The 17,752-nt window shown below is 37.4% G+C and overlaps 1 protein-coding gene across 4 annotated transcripts in view; it reads right to left on the minus strand.

Annotated features, from left to right (window-relative positions):
* Tafa2 (TAFA chemokine like family member 2) overlaps positions 1-17,752 on the minus strand; it is a 517,412-nt gene that overhangs the window by 27,429 nt on the left and 472,231 nt on the right. For all 4 annotated transcript variants that reach the window (XM_004650044.2, XM_045151649.1, XM_045151650.1 and 1 more), the window contains 2 exons: positions 11,654-11,806; positions 10,565-10,689 (listed from right to left, as the gene is read on the minus strand). In XM_004650044.2, the coding sequence (XP_004650101.1) occupies positions 10,565-10,689; positions 11,654-11,806 (278 nt within the window). The remainder of the gene's footprint in view (positions 1-10,564; positions 10,690-11,653; positions 11,807-17,752) is intronic.

Genomic DNA, 17,752 nt, shown 5'->3' on the forward strand with positions numbered 1-17,752 from the left:
CTTAGACCATTAGGCAGGTGAAAAATGAATTTGACAAATGTTATCACTAAAACTTTTATCATCAACTTCTTTTTAAGTGAATTTCCTTATACCTCACCTATGAAAATCCTAAATAGTCTTGTATTTTTTTATATATGCAGGGGCACTTTAAACAAGGTCACTTTATTTGTGAAAGATAAACTCAAACAAGGCTTTACTGTCCAGAAATTCAGTAATCTTAGGAATTAATCATATGTTGTAATTGAAGCTGGGAGTTGAGATTTCTAATCATGGTATCTGTCCAGATTCCTCTGTTAGCCAATTTGTCTTTTGAGAATATTCATTTTTATATCTATTAAGAAAAATGAAAGTATTTAGCATATGAATTCTAGGAACAGGATGGCCCTATCTACTCTCCTTATAATTAGTTTTTTCAAATACAGGGGGTTTTAAAGAAGAGAGATAAAGCAGATTTCAGTCAATTACATGCAAGTATCATTTGGAAATGAATCTTTCTCTCTCTTCTCCATCTCCAGAATGAAGGAGAGAATAAGAGAGGAAATGTAAGGGTAAAATATCTTTGTAAACAGAAAACAATCAGCAATAAAAGTAAAGATAAAATTGCCAACAGTAAGCAGAACCTCAACAAAGCAACCCTTTATTGACTTTGGACTAATCTCATCATAAATCATGGGAAGTCAACATCACTGCTTAACAGAAGCAAAGTGCTGTTATACTGAACCTTTGGAGTGAAAATATTTCAACAGCTAAATCATGCTCATCTTTAATAAGTTCAATATTAAACATTATCACAAATGTAATGCCTTGACTTAGTATGAAGATTTTGTTGCTTTGTTTTAATTTGCCAATTTATATTGTATATCTTAGATCATATGCAAGATTTTTCTGTGACCAGTATACATTGATTCAAGATTGCCTAAGTATTATAGAAGCTTAAAATATTATATATATATGTAAGAAAGAAGTAAAAGGAGAGGTACTTTGTTTATAAAATATGAAAAGTTGGGGCCACAGTAACAACACCTCCAATTAAACTGAAAATAAATGTTATCACCATAACATAACCCTTCTTAAATTCAAGAATAATAGTATAATGTCATGCCAGGGACATTTATTTTAGTATTTTGTCTCCTTAGTTAACTAGTAAGTAAACACAAATGCTATATTCTGTAGTTTCAATATTGAACTGATTTGGGGTCTACCATTGCATTTTACAACAAAAGAACAACAAATCCAACATGCTAATGAAATATGTTGCCCACCTTAAGTTATATTACAATGTGTGAACAATCACAATTAAACCTAAGATTAAAGCATACTACTCAGAGTAACATTCACAAATCAACACATGATTCAAATATTATAGAAGCACCTAATATGATGGGAACTTCAAAGTGCTTCTCTGTTGTCCATTCTTCATTGTACTTATGAAAATATAAGTCACATTTGAGAAATATAGTTCTGATGATACATTATTTAGACTTTGCATTAATTTCTAATGACTCTCTTAAAAAAAGGACAAGGCAGACACTCTTGGTCCTATTAAATTACTGTTAACAAAGTAAGCTGCTCTTATTAAAACACCAGGTGTAAAATATTACCTTTTACTAATGTTGCTTCTAGGACACCTAGCAGGTTTTCTACCTACCTCGAACTCAGTATCTCATTGAGAAAAAATTTATCTTCAATGTGCTAATTCATTTCTGTCCATACACCTTTATTAAAAATTCAACATTATTATACTGATTTTATGGTTCTTTAAGTATTTTGCTTCTAATTACCATATTATTTGAAATTTTAGGTCTTGTTTCATATATTCATTCAATGTCTGCATTTCTCATTGTTACAATAGAAATTTTCATCTATTCTTCAGAAATATCAAATCAAGTTATTATATTTCCCATTAAGTTAAATGACTTAGAATTGGTGGATATTAATGCAAAACAGACAAGACGCTTTGTGCACAGCTCTCTCCATCCCATACAATGGCAACACCTTCATTCTACGTGACTGCAACAGAAACTTAATTCAGTGTGACACAGTGTGGCCTCAAATTCATGCACTTGCTCCATTTTAGCCACAAGCACCATGGTCTGCCTTGGATGTGGTTGTTTCCTGAACAGCTCCACCTCAGGAATATGGTATTTGTTCTCACTGACATGTGGCTGTTCTGCTCACCTCCTTAACACCATCAATCAAACATTTAAATTGGCCCAGCACTCATCTCCCATCCATGTTTCATTTTTCTCTGTGACTGAACATAATCTAGGGTACTATTTGTTCTGCTTCCTTTTTTTTGTTTTTGTCTCTTCTCTAATAGGCAGAATCTCAATGATGCAAAGAAGCACTAATTTAAGTACTGCGATGAGGAAAGGGTTTTACAGGTATCATTAAGGTTGCTAATCCCCTGACATTCAAAGAGAGAGAGAGTGTATGTTAAACCTGCTTAGCCTTGCCCCTCCCTTAACCAGGAGTCAGTCAGAGAGATGCAGCAAAAAAGGAAAATAGGAGCCATGGGGTGAAGGCAAGGACAGAGACATTCAGAGTGTGCAAGGACTCAGTAAGCCTACGCTTTCCGAGACAGAGGTGGAAAGTGAGGAGAAAAGGCAGAAAAAGAGGCTCCAGTGACAGACTCGACTCCATGGTGGGATGTTTCCCAGGAACCAAATTCTGACAACAATTTGGATGAGCTCAGGAGGAGTTCCCTCCCAGGCCTCCTAGAAGGAACAACTGTTCTGTTGTGAAAAGGTGGCACATTCCCATTGATTTAGCCTCATGTGACCCAGGCCAGTGAGCCTACTGATCTACAACATGTCTCCATCTCTGATTCGCAGATAATAACTGGATAATAAATTAATTCACTCAAATTGTGATGGTTTGCCACTGCAAAAATAAAAATTGGAAACACTCTGGCAGAAGATAGACCACATAAGGGCTCGAATTGTGATCCTTGTTGTTTTGTTTATTCTTAGTGTCTGTGCACAAAACTCAGAATAGCACCTGAAACTAAAGATGCTTTAAATAATGGATATATTTCACATACACATTGTTTGCCATTAAATCAGTATTTAAAAATTCTGCCCAGCATAGTGGTACATGCTTTTAATCCCAGCAGACAGACTGAGGTAGGAGGATTGCTACGAGTTTATGGCCAACCTGGGGCTACAGAGAAAGTACAAGGTCAACCTGGGCTAAAGTGAGACCATAACTCAAAAAATAATAAACAAATGAAAATTCTATGAAGTTTGTACTCAAAACATACTGGAAAAAATTAACAGTAACATATGAGAAGTGAATAGATTGAACATTCTTTATTCAGCAGTTTGTACAAATCTCATGGAGCAAACCCAGGAAGCAATCAAATACCATTTCCTGTAATAGTAATTTTTTTTAAATACAGCATCCAAGTGATAAAATCAATTCATGAGGATGATATTGGGAGGAAAGAGGGAAAGGAAGAGAGAGGGAGACTAGAAGGGGAGGAGAGAAGAATGGAGAAAAGTAAGAAAGAAATAAGAAGGAAATAAAACCAAAATATCAGAGTGCAACTTTAATTTTAGTGTGGCATTCACAAGGGTGTGTGTTGTGTCACTGGTCACAGGAGAAGATGGAATTCTTACTGTACGGGCCTTAAATATAATTTACAAACCACAGTCTAAAGGTCATTACACTGTGTGCTATGGACCAAAGTGCAATTTAGGGCCTGACTGGTAGTGAGATGAAGACAAATGAATGGGGATGTGCCTGATAAGAGAGGCTGGCCAAGAAAGAACTACAGGACTCTAAACCTGTGCTTAAATTTGCGAGGCAATAGTGAGTACTGGGGTTGAAGAATTCACACAAATTGCACCACCTCATAATAAGGAAATAAACGTTCCTCCTCTTGCTTTGTTCTTTCTTCACCTTGTGTCTGGAATAGTACTTTGGCCCCTTTCAAACACAGAAACAGAGCAATCAGTGAGCACTAATATAAAATCCAGTGGGCAACTTGAGGCTTTAATTGGCAAAGCATCACAGATGTTATTTCTTTCCTCCCTCATAGGGAAAAAAAATTCAAAACCTCACATACACATCTTCCAAGATTAGCCAGGTATTTATGTTATACTAATTTAGCTGAGAAGGAGGTTAGAAATGTTCTTAGAACATGAAGCCAGAGAATAAATGTTGCTTATGAGATCTTGAAATGAAATCTAGCTCAATTTTTTTTGTTGTTGTTAATAATAAAGCTACTGTAAGGACTACTTTATTTAGCTATTTTAACAAGTTTAGTCTTGGCTTATCTGTCATTGATTCCAATGTTTATTGCCAGTGGGCTATAGATAAAGAAAACATACTGAGACATACAGTGTTCATTCCCCTCACTCAAGTATATGCTCCTTGTGGGCAAGAATTACACCACCCATCTCTAGGCAGTCCATATTGTCTATTGTAGTCAAGTAAATTAAATTATACCAGCAAAACAGTAAGTAGTCAATAGCTAAATAAATGCTGTTTGCTTTTATGTGTTTATTATGAATATATTTACTATATAATCTCGTGCACAGAAACTCTTAGCACCTGTTTCCTTTCATTGAGTCACACAAGAAAGTCATGCCCTTAAAATAAATTTTATTTAAAGGTACATCCAAAAAGTACAGTGTTCTTATCTATTTAAGGCATTTTATGTAAATGAATAAGTAAAAAATTCATTCCAATTAGTTAAAATTTCTTAAGTATCAGAAAAATCAATAGATCTAGCATCTGTGATTCACAAAAGATATTCTTTGTAATGACAATATGATGTAATGAATAAAGCAAATTTATGCTCATTCTTCCTTAGGTATGAATCAGACATAACATGTGGTTTGGAACACAGGGCCCATAACAACAAAAATGGGCTGGAAATCCTAAAGCAGAACACAACTTCCTTAGTGCTTCTACAGAGAAATAATATCAAAGTAGTAAAAAAATGAACCACAGTCTGATTTTTACTGATGATTCCAATTACGTTGGAGATTATTTTTTGTAATATCTTACAAGCTCTGCAGCACCTTTTGCCCTGCTACTTCTGTGTTGCATAATTACCATGTAATTATGTGCTCTTTCACACGGGAAAGACTATTCTTTTCTTAATGACTCTAAAACAGTTCTTCATTTATCATTGAAAGTGAGTTAGAAATAAAAGGGATATATGACTTTCCCTTCCTTTTTTAACCTAGAAAATCTTAAAATTAATGCAGGTAATATTATGGATGTCATAGGTAGTTCTGAATTTTCCACCTTTAGCACAAGAAACTATGTTTGGGAAACAGATGTTGTACCTTCTATTCTCTTCAGGTTAAATGGGTTTTGAGGGAGAAAAACTTAATGTCGTCAAAAGGGCTGCCTAGTCCTTGCCTCCTCCTTCCATTTTTTTTTTTTGGAAAGCAAATGGGCCAGAACAAAAGCAGCTTCCTGAATCTGGTACAAAGACAAAAGGAGGCTGTTATTCACATTCACAGTAAGTACAATATAGGGTTCAAATTAGTCCTGAGGAAGCTTGCACAGCCCCTGATTTGTGGTCAGTTATGGGAGGGACTTCTCTCTGCTGAGGCCATGCATGCTTTGTTACTGGTTTGGGCTGACTGCTTTCCCCTCAGCCCTATCATTAGGTTTACTAGAGCATTCTAGGTTGGATATGGACCATTATAGGGAGAGTTACATTATTGTAAATTTTTATGATTTTTGCTTGCCATGATAATCCCATATGACCAAAATAACTTGCTTAAGAAATACAAATACAGGCTGGAGAGATGGCTTAGCAGTAAAGGCACTTGCCTGAGAAGCCTAAGGACCCAAGTTCAATTCCCCATGACCCACGTAAGTCAGATACACAAGGTGGCACATGTGTCTGGAGTTCATCTGCAGTGGCCAGGAGGCCCTGGCATGCCCATTCTCTCTTTCTCTAATAAATAAATACAAATTAAATTAATTTTTTTTCTAAAAAAGAAACACAAATTGCTTTTAGCTGAGAGTAGCACTTGAGTTATTTTGTAACCTGTTCCTTTTTGAAAATATATTTTATTTATTTATTTATTTGAGAGAGAGAGAAGAGTGAGAGAGAGAATGGGCATGCCAGGGCCTCCAGCCACTGCAAACAACCTCCAGATGCATGTGCCACTTTGTACATTTGGCTTACGTGGGTCCTGGGGAATCAAACTGGGATCCTTTGGCTTTGTAGGCAAACGCCTTAACCACTAAGCCATCTTCTCCAGCCCATTTTGTAACCTATTCCTAATTTCTAGGCTTCTTTTTTTGAGGCTGAGACCTGCCAAGTCTAGGATGGAATTTGGGTGTTTTTTGTTTTTTTTTTTTCATTTTTCTTCTTTTTTTCTTGCAACCATGGCTATCTTATTCTTACTAGAAAAGTGGGCAATGAAACCAATGAAGAAGGATTCAGACTTCATCTTAATGCCATTACTACTCAATCATAGTAGAAATTACCTCTGCCCAACTCTGCCCCCATGGACAAAGTCATATATTGCCCCTAGGTATTTCAAGAATGTTTCTTATCTCTATCGCTTTATACCATTTCAGTGGGGATAGCTAAGTAGTAATAACTTCACTACTTAGAAACTTTGATTTTATATGCAATATTTTACCATATTGTTTTTTTTCTTTTTAGATTTTACTTTCATTTATTTATTAATCACAAAGAGAGAGAGAGACAGAGAGAGTGAGAATGGGTACACCAGGGACTCTAGCCATTGCAAACTCATTCTGGGTGCATGTGTCCCCTTATGCATCTGACTAACGTGGGACCTGGAGAATCAAGCTGGGGTCTTTAGGCTTCATAGGCATGGGCCTTAACTTCTAAGCCATCTTTCCAGCCCTACCATATTGTTTTCTGAGTCTGGGTAACGTTCATATTTTCACCAGCCATGGCTTCCACTAGTTGAAAATGTGTAAATATGTCCAGTAGACTGTCTCACAAAGGACAACAAAAGGACTATGATAATGCTCCTTGATTGGACGGAGGAAGCTGCTTCTTTCAGGTAGTTGTATCTGCTCATATGTGAGAATCATAGACTCAGAATCATCAGATGTAATTTAATCCAAATGCCTACTGTTATATTAATCTGAGACAGAGGATAGGAAGCTGCCGCTCCCTTTGGCACTAGGCAAGTGTTAAACACTGTTAAATTCACTGTCAGTGTTAATGGTAAGATCTTTGAGTTCCTATTAGAAAGCCTACTTCTGATGCTCATTTTCCTTTAAGCAAAGATCATGGGAGATGGGACCATCTGACTCCCTAAATGGCAGGTGTTGGATTCTTTCTTGCTGCCCTGGCTGCCTTAAGGCAAAGGACTGTCAGTCAGTAGTCAGTCACATTACCCTTATACCAGCATCTGCTATCTGGAATAATCCCCACATGCTTTAAGAAAACCACATGACAATGATAGATAATTGCCCTTGTCCTGAAGACACAACCTTTTCCAGGGTGGTTTGAAACAATTTCTATAGTACTTTGTGTTATCACAAGACTGCATGAAATGTGGATGATTATGCCACCATATCATCTCAACTAGCAGGACAGTACTTCCCCTGGTGTTCTATCAGAGAACCAATGTGACTGGTGCTAAAAGATAACAGTACAAATGGTACCAAACACAAGCCTCAGTGGCTAAGATTAGCATGAAGATACAAGGCTGCAATTGGTCCAAATCATCCCTCTTGGCCTATATATAAGCAGGCAGCTCAGACTTAGTGGGAAGATACTCTCTTGTGCTATCTCCCTGGTGTTACAATATCAGGCTTAATAAAAGACTTCTCCTATCAGAGCATGGTGGCACATGCCTTTAATCCCAGCACTAAGGAGGCAGAGGTAGGTAGATTGCTCTGAGTTCAAGGCCACCCTGAGACTTCATAGTGAATTCCAGGTCAGCCTGAGCTACAGTGAGACCCTACCGCAAAACAACAACAACAACAACAACAAAAAAAACACAAAATAAAAAGGACGTGTCTTGAGTGGACTTTTCTTGTCTGCTTTCAGTCGTGCAGGCTTCGCGGGTAGCCTGGAGGAAGCAGCAGCAGACACACAGGAGCATGCAGTGCTGGTGGCAGCTGAGCTGTGGAAGGGGCAGGCAGCAAGCTATCTCAAAGCTGGTGAAGCCACTGGAGAGTGTGAGATCAACCAAGGCAGGAAGAAGGGAAGGATAGAAGGAGGGAGGAAGAGAGAGAGAGAGAGAGGAAAGGAGGGAAAGCTGAGACTAAAGAAGGATGTGCTTTAAGGAGTAGGTGGAAAGAACTTGTGAGTTCTGATCAAAGAGAACTGTTCCAAAGACCTGGAAGTCTTCAAGGCCAACAGTTTCAGACGCCAGGCTAAGAGCTATAAACTGGCCTCTGCTAAGGGTTGAAGAATCTTTACACGTAGGCCTGCCTGGAAGCTAGAACGAAGGGCTGAGCACCAGGACTTCTTAGGCCCACAGCAAAGCTCGAGTTTGCAGGCAATATGGGCCTTTTGCTGCACCGTGCGCTGTGTCCTATCTCAGCTGCTACTCAGCTTTGAGGTAAGGGCCTACCCACAATTTCCACCAAGGTGGAATGAAAGAGCCCACAGCCACATGATTGGTGACACACCTATTCTTTAGGGAAGAACATGAAATAAAATTAGAAAATGATGTCTGGCATCATTTTAATTTTGGACTACTGAGAACATGGCCAAAAGGAAGTGAAATAGTACCTTTAAATGGTTTTTGAAAATTTAGATAGCACCATCTAAATCTTTTTCATTTTAAAGATACAGAAATTTAAAGACATTCTTAAAGGTCTGCCTCATATACCAAAAAAAAAACACAATTTTTTTTTTATCACTATCACTTAAGAGTAAGTTAAATCATACATTAAACTTAAGCACAAAGTACAGGTTAAGAGAGCAGATTGGTGAATGGGGCCATGTGGGTTGAATCCTGATTTCCCAATTAATTAGAATTATGACCTTGACAAGTCACTGAAGTTTGGGAAATCCTAGTTTACACAACTGTAAAAAAAGAGATAAAATATTATCTTCTTCACTGGGCCATGAGAAGGATTAAATAATGTTGTACATTTAATTGGTTCAGTGTATAGCATATGGTTATGTATCTAATAAACATTAGATCTCCCTTGACCTCCGATGCCATGAAAGGATAGGATGGTTGTAAGGGTTCCCTTTTATTTTCACTTGTTTCAGACTCTCCCTTCTCTAGTGAATTCCCATTAGTTTTATTTTGGTCTGAGAATCACATTAGGGAAAAATAATTTCATGGTATAACTACCCTTAAATGAAATTTTATAACAACAAAATGTTTATAACAAATCAGTTTAAATTATATCTTTTGCTAACTTATTGATGAATGCAATGATCTTTAGCAATTGTTCAAACACTCAAAAGATTTTGGAAAGATATGTTAACGTGTTATCAACAAATTAGAGTCAAAAATAATTGTTAAACCAGAAAAGTATATTTTTATTTGTGCTATTTGAAACATGGTAACTTGTGTATGTCAGATGTCAATGCATGCAGACATGACTTGACAGACTGGAATATGTTGGGATGATAAAATAAAATAATACCTTTAACATGTACAGACATGTTTTTTTTTAAACTGCCACTTTAAGCAATATCATAAAATAACTAGTGTTTAGTTTTATGTTCCTGTTTATAAAACACCTTTCTTAATTATCCAATTCTCACCAATAATCTGCTCTCTCAGAGCAAATGGAAAAAGATAAAACTTTCATTTACTAACAATTCAGTAAAAGGAATTCAAATTCATATTCAGAATATCCATGTACCTAATGATGAAATAAAAGAATGAACTAATTTTTCATTCCTTAACTCCCAGAGGTAACTCACTGCAGAGCTGAAATACACACTGCCTGAGGGGTATTATTTTTGTGTTGATCCTGAGATTCTGGAAGGCCTCTCCATAGCTACTACAATGGTTGCAAACCTTAATGATTAAAAAACTAGTTAGTAAGCCAAGCATGGTGATGAAAGCCTTTAGTACCATCACTCGGGAGGCAGAGGTAAGAGGATCACCATGAGTTCGAGGCCACCCTGAGACTACATAGTGAATTCCAGGTCAGTCTGGGCCAGAGTTAGACCCTACCTCGAAAACCAAGAAAGAAACAAACAAACAGCAAAAAAACTAGTTAATGACCCCAAATCAAGATCACAATATTTACTCTCATAAGACAGAAAGAACCTCCACTGGAAATTTTTATGGAGTCACATAAACTAAATCTTGTTTTCGAAAATTATTCAGATTACTAGGGTTACCCATCTAGCATTTTAGCATGCATCCTTTGGGGGATTTCATGTTACTGGCAGTATTTTATGAAGAAACAGTGTTCAATAATTAGAAAACATGGCAGTCGATGGAAAACTATAGATGTTATTCTGAAACAAAAATGTGCTATGGAGAAATGAATTAAGGGAAAATGGGAAAAATTGCTATGCAAAACTATACCCTCTTATTCTAAAAACACCATTTAAAGACTCCAGAGCGCATTCTCTACTTATTGAACCACATCTGCCTACCCCAGCTGGCTGTCCACTCACCCGAGTTGTTTTCACTTTATTCCCAGAAGAGCAGCTCCATCCTTTCCGGTCTGGAAGAACTTTACATTCCTCTCCCTCCAAACATGGCTGCATATGGCACCACCATTTCTGTTCCACTATGGAGGCTATAAGGAAAACATCAGCTTAATGTTTTCTATTTGGAACTGTCTACTTAAAGAGGAACAAAAGTCACTGACATAGCTAAAAGATTTTTCACAATGAGAATTTCTTTTATTTAAACCTTTATTTTTCTGTGATATGAACAAAGAACTGGAGAACTAGAATACTAATCACTTTTTGGGTGTGTGACAAAGCAGTGAATATAACCACACAGCTGAAGATTTTCTCAAGTAAAAATAGAAACTTCATGAGAACTAAATACATTGGGTAAAAACTATGTGAATATATGTGCATTGATTTATATATAAATTTGTAGCAAACTGTACTCAGTTTAGAATGAATATTTTTAAAACAATGTAATACCTTCTATGAGTAGGCCAAAAATCAGGAAAAAAATCAGTACAGTTGACACATTTTTCTCCTTTTCTTCATAATGAACAGTAATCTCATCATGAGGATTATACCACTCATCAAATTATTTATAGTTACAACTAATATCCTCCTTATTGTGTGACCTCTCAAAGAATTTGCATACATCTTCCCAAAAGGAGGTTTATGTGAATTCTATCTGTAAAGAGGCATTCATTTGGGTATGTGTTGACTTTTTTCTCTCTCATTCTTAAGAACTATATTGAAGAACCTATATTATTAAACTAGATATTTCATCCTCTCTTTCTAAATTAACTTATATATACACCTCTCTTTTGACCATCTACAAGGAAATCTATTTCATAATATCAAAATAAGAATATTCATTTAATGGAACCTCATTACAATGCCTCTTGTAATAAGACTGCAAAAGGTCTTATGACTCCAGATACAGGATTTATATCACAAAGTGTCCCTGATATTTCATTTCTGCCATATGATTGACAATGTGGACCCCTAGCATGGGCTCCAGCTTGTAGCATTATAGTGGGGTTCCAGTCCTGATTCTGTTACCACGGTGAGCAATGGAAGAAGTCGCACCATCCACACAAGATGGAGCAGCCCGTGTGGTGCCTGCCACCTGCCCAGGGAAGCAGGAGCACTTGACAGTTTGTGACCGTTCTTCTATCTTGTTCTTATTGCAGCATCTGTGGAGTGCCACCACCTCGCAAGTTCCCGTTTTAACATGGTGAGCTGTGCAAACAAAGTGAGAAACAAAAAAACTTTGAGAAAGCTTTGGACACTTCTTTTCCTGTTTTTAATTAGAACTACATTAAATATATCTCTATACGGGACCCGCCATGCATGAAACTAGAAATACAATCGTGTTAACTCCATAATGTAGATTTGATTTCCTTTCTAATTGTGGTGATACCATTTCTGTCAGTAAATGCTCCCTGAAGCAGGAATAATGAGTGGTTACATGAGGAGGAGCTGTTGAAACAGCCTGAGCCTTAGGGGCAGGACAAGGTACCATCCAAAACATATTTGTTTGCATACTTCACACCTTCTTGTTTAATGTGTTAGGCACAGGAAAGTGACGTTTGCATGTGGTGCCTGGCAGTGGGCTGGGGCTAGCCCCATACTTAGCAAGTGGGTATTGGTAAAAATGACACTCTTCTTGAGGGGACACAGTGAAAAGCAAGCAGAGGATACCTTTTCAGGACAGGACACAGGAGGCACAGCATAAGCACCACATCCTCAGGATTCGATGCTCAGGTTTCCTGGTCCTGAACTAACTGGAATGAGCCTTAAAAATGCCACTGTTTTTCTATAAGCTCCATCCAGTCTGAGGATTCACACTCACTTGTCTTGTCTTTCCACTTTGCCCAAGGGGACTAATACCACCAAATGGCAACAAGTGCCGTCCAACATGGGTAGATTACATCTGGCAGCCAGCTGTCTGGAAACCCTGTCTCATAAGCTGTCAGGCTCCCATGCCATTTCTCTAACCTCAGAATAAGATGATTGAACTTGAAAAGTTTAGAGCTGGGAACATATTTTGATAGGGCTCTAGCTGGTCTTCATTGCCATTGCTTTCTCCCCACATTTCTTCTTCAAAATATTCATACTACTGTGAAATGAAAGGCATGAGTTTCTTCTCCTAAAATTAAAAGCAGCTCAAAATTAAATGTTTGCTAAAAGATTATGCTTTCAGAAAATTTAAGGATGTGAGTAATATAAACTTAGACATTTAGAGGGCTAGGGAGATTGCTCAGTGGTTAAACACTTGCTCAGAAGGCTGCTGGTCCAAGTTTGAATTTCCAGGACCAATGTGAAGCCCGATGCTAAGTGGCTCATGCATCTGTGATCCCAATGCACCTACAATGTTGGACGCAGAGCCAGGAGAACCAAGAATCTTATGAGCCAGTATTCTCAGTGGCAAAAACGGTCTCAATCAAGGTGGAAGGAGAGGAAAAATGTCCTGAACTTGTCCTCAGACTTCCACATGTGTTCCATGCACATACAACCATGTACACACATACATACTTCATACATATCACACATGTATATATACATATACATATAATAAAAATAAAAATTTAAGTAGAAAGGTGGGAAATCTGAAGTAATATATAGTTACATGATTTTTGAGACTCCTTCTAATGGGATCAGCACATGATGCATTGATATCAACTTTCAGATGAAATGCATTATACTATGCAGTTAACTCAGGTAAGGGTAGCTTGCTTACATGTTTTTAAGAGAGAGAAAATCATCTCCCATCCTAGTGTTATCCCTGCATGTGAGATCAAGAAACTCAGATGATGTACAACTCTGGTACAAAATCCTCAACTCTCAAAATGCAAGTTCCACTTCCAAAACCACAAATATTTTTATGCCACTACAGATAGAAAAGGGAATGTTCTCAATGTTTGATTCAAGCATGTATCCACCTCTGTAAAAGCTAAAATAATATGAAAACCAGATTTGTGAAACCTATGTCACATTGTAAATGAATGAATATCACACAAGGTGTATTGCTTTGAGTACTGGGGAGGCAACAATGAGTTAGAGTGACACAGTCTACCCCTGACCACATAGAACTTGTATTCCTGTGGGGGGAAAAAAAAACAAATAAGAAGCACCCAAGTTAATTACGTAGCAAACTAATTTAGATTTTAAACACTTGAGGGAAATTCAGGAGAGTGGGGTTGTAGGGTAACAGAGCATGGAAAGAATACATATCTACCTTTGAGAGTTTCAGGAAACTAGAAGTTACCTGAATGGTGAGCTAACTTAAGAGTGTAAATAATCCATTATGAAGTTCTAAGGAAGGAAAAGCAAACACATAAAAGGAAAATCAAATACAAAACTCCAAAACCAGGAAAAGCGAGGTATGCTCCATGGGCAAGGTGGCCTGAGAGGTTGCAGGGTAAGTGAACAATGGGGAGATGAAGGGAAATGCATCAGAAATGTAGGCAGCACATGTAACAGCTGGTAAGGAGACTGGGTATTGTTCTCCTTATGAGGGAAAGTTTTACATGGGAATGACATCCTCAGTTCATGATTTAGCAGGATCCTCAGTCTGCTTATTAGTGACTGAAATGAAGAAGGCAGGAGTGAAAATGAATGGTAAAGTGGTTATAGGAATGTAGACAACATAAGATGGAAAGCAGATGAGTGACTGTAGTGATGTTAGTTTGCAGCAGCAACAGTCCTACGCGTGAGCATGTGCATGCGTGAGCGTGCACACACACACACACACACACACACAAACACACACACACACACAGATACACTTTTCATTTAAAGTTTGATATTTATATAAGATGCCCAAGTGAAGATGACAGTAAGAGAAACATTTATCAAATGAATCTTAGGGGAAATATTTAAGCTAAAGATAAATACTTCAGATCCCTAAACCTATAGGTGGTATGTTAGCCAGAAACTGAACAATGTAGTCATGGAAATATTATCCATAGAGATGAGGAGAAGGATGAGATCAGTCCCAAATCTGGTTGTGGAATAAAGTAGACAGCAAGAAGGCTGACAAAGAATGGCAAACAAGGAAAAGGAACAGCATAGGAAATGAAGGAACAAAAGAGCAAGGAGTAAAACACACCAGAAGAACAGATTCAACAGGTATGTCAAATGCTGGATGACCAAACTAAAAGCAAAGAAGTAATTGTCCATTAAGAAAGTAATATAAAGTGGTGGGGGGTGAAGGAGGGTATTACCATAGAATATTTTTTATAATTATGGAAAATATTAATAAAAATTGAGAAAAAAGTAATATACCCTGAATAGCCAAGGCAATCTTGAGGAAAGGGAATAAATATTTGACTAAGACATCAAGAACACACAGTAGGGAAAGGGCAATCTCTTCAGTAAATGCTGTGGTGACACCTAGATACCCAAAAGGAGAAAAATAGACCCTTATATCACACTGCACATGAAAATCAACACAAAATATATTAAAGATTTATATGGAGGACTAGGACTATAAAACTATTAGAGGAAAACACAAAGGACATGTTCCATGGTATTGGTCTAAGTAATAACTTGTTAATGATATAACATCTAAAGCACAGGCAACAAATGAAACAAAGATAGGTAAAACTGACTACGTAAAACTGAATAAATCTGTGTGGCAAAGGAAAAGCAAATGTAATGGGAGAAAGTTTTCAAAAATTGTAAGTCTGATTAAAGGTTAATATACACAATAAATAAGGAACCTGAAAAACTCAATAGCAAAAAAATATGCATAAAATTAAAACAGCCCAGTTTAAAAATGGACAAAGGACATGAATATACACTCCCAAGAGAGGACACAGAAATAATCAACAGGAATGTGGAAAATGTTCAATATATATAATCATCAATGAAATGCACATCAAAACCACAATGAGATGTCACCTCACTCCATGTAGGCATGCATGTATTATCAAAGATGACAGGAGAAAACTGTTGGCAACAAAGTGAAGAAAAGGGAACTCTTCTTCACTGTTGCAGGGGATATAAGTGGTTCCAACCATCATGCAGGTACCACAAAGAGATAAAAATTGAACCCCATATGATCTAGCAAACACACTAGAGACATAGAGTCAAATGAAGTCAGTGTGCTGAAAAGAAATATATACTCCAATATTCCCTGGGGCTTTAGTCACAAAACTCAAGATATAGAATCAAGCCAAGAGTCATTCAATAGATGAATGGGTAAAAATGTTATGATTATTAATATTGTCAATCTGACTGGACTAGAATCACCTCAAGGGATCATGTAGATCAGGTTCACCTCTGTATACATCTTAGAGGGATTACCTTTCAAAAAAAATTTACCTATTCATTGATTGAGAGAGAGAGAATGGGCATACCAGGGCCTCTAGACACTGCAAATGAACTCCAGACACATGTGCTACCTTGTGCCTTGTGCATCTGACTTACATGGGTACTGAGGAATTTAACTTGGGTCCTTGCTTTGTAGGCAAGTGCCTTAACTGATAAGCTGTCTCTCCATCCTTAGAGGGATTATCTTAAGTTAATTAGGGTGGATAGATCCACCTTACCTGTGGGCATAACCAGAGAGAGGGTCCTACATCATATATCTGTGTGTGTGTGTGCATGCACATGAGAGAGAGCACTGGCTGGGCAGCAACATTGTTAACTCTCTGCATCCTCACTGTGAACTTAATGTGGCCTTCTCTGTTTCAAGCTCCTGCTGCCACACTTTCCCCACCATGGTGGATGGTAACCTGCAAATATAAACCAAACTAACATTCTTTCCTCCCTCAAACTGATTTTTGTCAGGTTGTCCCATTGATGAGAAGATAACTAATACAGAAGATGTGATATGTATATTAGAATACTATTGTACCATAAAAAATGGAATCCTGTCACTAGTGACAACATAGATGGAACTGTCGTACATCATATTATTGAGGGAATAAGCAGTCACAAAAAGACAAGGACTCATTTATATGTGAAAAACAACATAGTTGGACTTAGAAGCCAGAGCAGATAAAGGAACTTTACTTTTATCCAGGAGATGTGATCAGTGATACAAAATTGAAGTTTTAGAAATAAGTTGAAGAGATCTGTTGTACAACATAGTGACTAAGTTAATAATGATGTGCTATATTCTTGAAAAAAAAAAAACATCTGGGAGTAGAATTTAAGTATGAAATAATCCAGATGTCAATGCAGTCATTCTAAAGATGAAAGGAATACAGCACAATATGTAAATTCATAGAATCCACCTTCTTGCAGATGATTGACTTGATGGACGGCATCTACTAATTCTGGACAGTAGTTTTCTTTTTAACATTTAAACCAGGAATATTATTAAAATCATCTTCAAAGGGTTGACTTGTGGATTAAATGAAATGATATGTAAAGCACGCTAAGAACAGTGCCTCACCTATAGTATATATTTCTATAAGTTATTCATTATATTATCAAATCTTGGAGATAAAGTCTACAAAAAACCATCATGTTAAATGGCATAATAAAAATAAAGCATAACTTAAGCAAGTAGCAAACAGATAAAATTGTGCAGACAGTATTAAGATTTATTTTATGGAATTTTTACATGAAGAGAAGAAGGGAATATCTGGGGGGGGAAAAGCATGAGTTTAGAGAACTTTTTAATATACTTATTTGCAAGCAGAAAAATACAGATAGAGTGTGTGTGAGTATGGGCATGCCAGGGCCTGTAGCCATTGTAAACAAACTCTAGATTGTTGCCCCCAACCCTCCCGCCAGCAGGAAGAACGACAACAACAGGATTCTTCTCAAGCACACTTTATTGGGAGCTCCTAGCTGATAGAGAGAAGGACCCCGACCCTATGGAGCGCCAAGCTTATATACTTGTGGTCATGTAGATGTGAAGCGTTGTCTGATTGGCTTAAGTCTTATCAGACGACTTTGCATCACCCAATCGGGATAGGTGAGCAGCCATGTTAGGATAACGTCATATACTCATGTGCAAACGATTAGGATGCAAAAGCAGCAAACAAGCTGACAGCTGACGCAGCAAAGCCTGACGAAGCCAGCGCGGCTCCCAACACTAGATGAATGTGCTACTTTGTGCATCTGGCTTTACATGGGACTGGGGAAATTGTACCCAGGTTGTGAGGCTTTGCAGGCAAGTATTTCACCATTGAGGAATCTCTGCAGCCCCCAAAGAATTTTTTTTAA

The sequence above is a fragment of the Jaculus jaculus genome, chromosome 6, assembly GCF_020740685.1.
Source record: "Jaculus jaculus isolate mJacJac1 chromosome 6, mJacJac1.mat.Y.cur, whole genome shotgun sequence".
Classification (NCBI taxonomy): domain Eukaryota; kingdom Metazoa; phylum Chordata; class Mammalia; order Rodentia; family Dipodidae; genus Jaculus; species Jaculus jaculus.